Here is a 3,867-nt window from a genome sequence, read left to right as displayed (position 1 = left end):
TAGGAGACTGGACTGATACTTTATGACTTACACTTAATCCTGGTGCCCATTCATGGGGTGTAGAGAAAATGTGGAACACCTGATGACGTGTGGATGTTTTCAGTTTATATTTCCAGTACAATGCCCAGGTTAATGGGAATCTAAATCACTAGCTTTCAAGTATTTCACCATAAGAAGTGCCTTAAAACTAGGCAATGGTCAAAGGATGTGCTTATTAGGCAGTCTAAGTATACCTGAAGTTGATTAAATATTTTAGTATATTTACACTGGTATTTGTTCATTTTTCTTTGATTACTGTTTTTCAGGGTTTTACAGAGTCCAAATGGAGTATGAGAACAACACAGTAGTTAAAGAGTTTGTTCTGTTAGGATTTTCTCAAACCCACAAGGTCCAGATGATTCTCTTCTTCTTCTTCCTGCTGTTCTATATGATAATTCTCCCAGGCAACGTCCTTATCATTCTCACAATTCAAGGAGAGTCCCAACTGGGAACACCCATGTATTTTTTCCTGGCCAATTTGGCATTCTTGGACATCTGTTACTGTTGCGTGACCCCACCTAAAATGTTGGCTGACTTTTTCTCACACCAGAAGACAATCTGCTACAATGCTTGCATGGCCCAGCTTTTCTTCCTCCACTTCCTGGGAGCAGCTGAAGCTTTCCTGCTCGTGGCCATGGCCTATGACCGTTATGTAGCCATTTGCAAACCTTTTCACTACACCAGGCTTGTGAACAAGGCAGCGTGCTATGTCCTGGTTGGAGCTTCATGGGCCGGGGGCTTCATCCATGGCATCACTCTATTTGCTCTTACCATTGCTCTCCCCTTCTGTGGCCCCAACATCCTGGACAACTTCTTCTGTGATGTCCATCAGCTGGTTAAATTGGCCTGTGCTGATACTCACATAGTGGAACTTTTGATATTTCTCAACAATGGAGTTGTCATTGTCATGTGTTCTGCACTTCTGCTCATCTCCTACGCTGTCCTGCTGCTGAAGCTCCGGACACAGCCCTCCAAGGCAAAGAGCAAAATTGCCTCCACCTGTGTTTCCCACATCATTGTGGTTTTTGTCATGTGTGGCCCAGCTATGTATATCTATGTCTTACCCTTCCAAGCTGTCCCAATGGAAAAGGTTGTTGCTCTTTTCCATACAGTCATCTTCCCCCTGACTAATCCCATAATCTATACCCTGTGTAACAAGGAGATCAGAAGCTCAGTGTGGAAGCTGGTCACCAAATACATTCTTACGTGTGGAAAAATATAATAAAGAAACAGTTAAGTATTTTGAAGTAAATAAAACTGTTTTTGTTGCTGTTGTTGTTTTGTTTGTTAATAAAGTTCTCTTAGGAGCAACTCCATGATGTACATTATGTAAGAGCATAATATATAATCAGTAATCTGTAAGAAATTTTCTTCCATCAAAAAAGCCATAGGGTGATACTAATTACTGAATGGAATCATTTAGAGGAGAACCAAGCTGTGTAAAGGAATCAGATCAGTTGTGCTATGAAGTTACTCTTAAAAATCTTTCTTATTTTCTTTCCTTTTTTTCTTTTTTTTTTTTTTATTTTTGAGAAATAATCTGGTAGGTGTTGAGACTTTCTAGAATTATTAATGGACTTGAGATTCTGATGCAGAGAGTCAAAATGGTTGCAAGCATGTTAATTCAAGATTTCAGTTTATAGTTGAACTTTGAACGTTGATGCTGGCTCCCTGGAGGCATGACTGCCTCCACTCTTCCATCGCTGCCTTTGAATGAGTTGATTGCTTCCTCACAAAGGGACATTGTGTATACTGCTGGATCATCTAGTTTGTAGGCAGGCTTTTGCTTCTCATCCAACATAGCTAGTCCACTGAAATTGTTAAGTGAAAATCAAAGGCAATGTGGTCATGGTCTTATGGGAGGCATAGAATCATATATTTGGATTGGAAGACAGCTTAAAGATCATCTAACTTCAAACCCTCTGCCATGGGCAGGGATGCCACCCTCTAGACCAAGTTGCTCAAAGCCCCATCCAACCTGTCCTTGAACACTTCCAGGGATGGGAAATCCACAACTTTCCAGGGCAACCTGTTCCAATACCTCACCACACATTGATTGTAGTGTTTGTCTATACAGTTATAGGCATCTGCAACATAGAATGCTATGGATTCCTAAGGATTCCTGCAAAAGGCATTTCTAGGGAGAGATTCAGCCAACACAGTTTCTACTTTGAGTTGAAATAAACTGTGCCATTTTTTCTGTCTTGGCCCTTACTTGCCCTGTAATTTACCTCTTGTTTTGCCTCTCAAGTAGAATTGGCCAAATAATTCCTTGTTGAGAAAAATTAATTCCTTTTGTTGAAAAACCAGGATTTCATAGAACATGGTTTTCTTACTGGAGTGTGTACTTCATAGACAATGTAGATGCAGAATATGCTAAATATAGCTCCATCCACAAAGTCTCCACTAATATGCAAGAAGGCACTGCACTACAGCGTACAGAATCACAGAATGGCTGAGGTTGGAAGGGACCTCTTGAGATCATCTGGTCTGGCCCCCCTGCCAAGCAGTATCACCTAGAGCACATTGCATGGGATGGCATCTAGGCAGGTTTTGAATTTATCCAAAGAAAGAGAATCCACAACCTCTCTGGGCAACCTGTTCCAGTGGTCTGTCACCCTCACAGTAAAAAAATGTTCCTTAATATCTGAAAATTTCTGTGTTTCAACTTGTGCCCGTTGTCTCTTGTCCTGTTGCTAGGCACCACTGAAAAGAATCTGACCCCATGCTCTTGACACCCTCCCTTCAGGTATTTGTACTCATTGAAATAAGACCCACTCTCAGTCTTCTCCAAGCTAAAGAGACCCAGCTCTCTCAGCTTCTCCTCATATGAGAGGTACTCCACTCCCCTCATCATCTTTGTAGCCTTCTGCTGGACTTGCTCCAGGAGCTCTATGTCCCCCTTCTATAACTGGATGCAATACTCCAGGTGAGGCCTCACCAGGGCTGAGTAGAGGAGGAGGATCACCTCCCTCAGCCTGCTAGCAACACTCTTCCTAATGCACCCCAGGATACCGTTGGCCTTCTTGGCCACAAGGGCACATAGCTGGCTCAGTTAACTTGCCGTCTACCAGGACTCCCAGATCCTTCTCTGCAGGCCTGTTTTCTAGCAGGTCAGCTCCCAACCTGTACTGACACCTTGGGTTATTCCTCCATTGGTGCAGGACCCTGAACTTGCCCTTGTTGAACTTCATGATGTTCAACCTTGACAGGCTCCAGCCTGCCAAGGTCCCTCTGAATGGCAGCACAGCTCTCTGGGATATCAGCCACTCTTCTGAACTTTGTGTTGTCAGCAAACTCGCTGACAACAGCTGCATCTCGCTGAGGTGCACTCTATTCCACCAACTGGGTCATTGATAAATAAATTGAACAGGACTGGACTTGATACGGACCCCTGGACGACACCACTAGCTACAGGCCTCCAACTAGACTCAGAATCACTGATAACAATCCTCTGAGCTCTTCCATCCAGCCAGTGTACCTCACTGTCCACTCATCCACCCCATACTTCCTGAGCTTGCCTACAAGTACGTTATGGGAGAGAGTCAAAAGCCTTACTGATATCAAGGTAGACATCATCCACCCAGCTAGTCATTCCATCATAGAAGTCTATTGGCTTAGTCAAGTGTGATGTTCCCTTGGTGAACCTATGACTACCTGACCACTTTCTTCTCCTCCGTGTGCTTGTACAGGTCATAGTGTCCTCAGTCCTTATGTAACACCATCTGTAGCATGCTCTAAATAACCAAATATAGTTGCCTGTGAAGTAGGATTTATTTTGTTGTTGCTGTTTATCCCCTCATTTAACTATCTTCTGCATACCATTTG

General features: G+C 43.2%; 1 protein-coding gene across 1 annotated transcript; it reads left to right on the top strand.

Annotated features, from left to right (window-relative positions):
* The first annotated feature begins 322 nt into the window (after nt 1-322).
* LOC119714077 (olfactory receptor 4N5-like) lies at nt 323-1,261 on the top strand. The gene has a single exon (XM_038168810.2). It carries the CDS (start codon nt 323-325, stop codon nt 1,259-1,261), a length of 939 nt encoding a protein of 312 aa, XP_038024738.1.
* The last annotated feature ends 2,606 nt before the right edge of the window (nt 1,262-3,867 follow it).

This window comes from Anas platyrhynchos, chromosome 28 (genome assembly GCF_047663525.1).
Source record: "Anas platyrhynchos isolate ZD024472 breed Pekin duck chromosome 28, IASCAAS_PekinDuck_T2T, whole genome shotgun sequence".
Classification (NCBI taxonomy): domain Eukaryota; kingdom Metazoa; phylum Chordata; class Aves; order Anseriformes; family Anatidae; genus Anas; species Anas platyrhynchos.
The sequence above is the reverse complement of the archived record's forward strand: the minus strand, read 5'-3'. Positions and strand labels throughout refer to the sequence as shown.

Bases quoted from the DNA above. Each gene is read 5' to 3' on its own strand.
- LOC119714077 (XM_038168810.2), top strand. From the start codon at position 323: ATGGAGTATGAGAACAACACAGTAGTTAAAGAGTTTGTTCTGTTAGGA.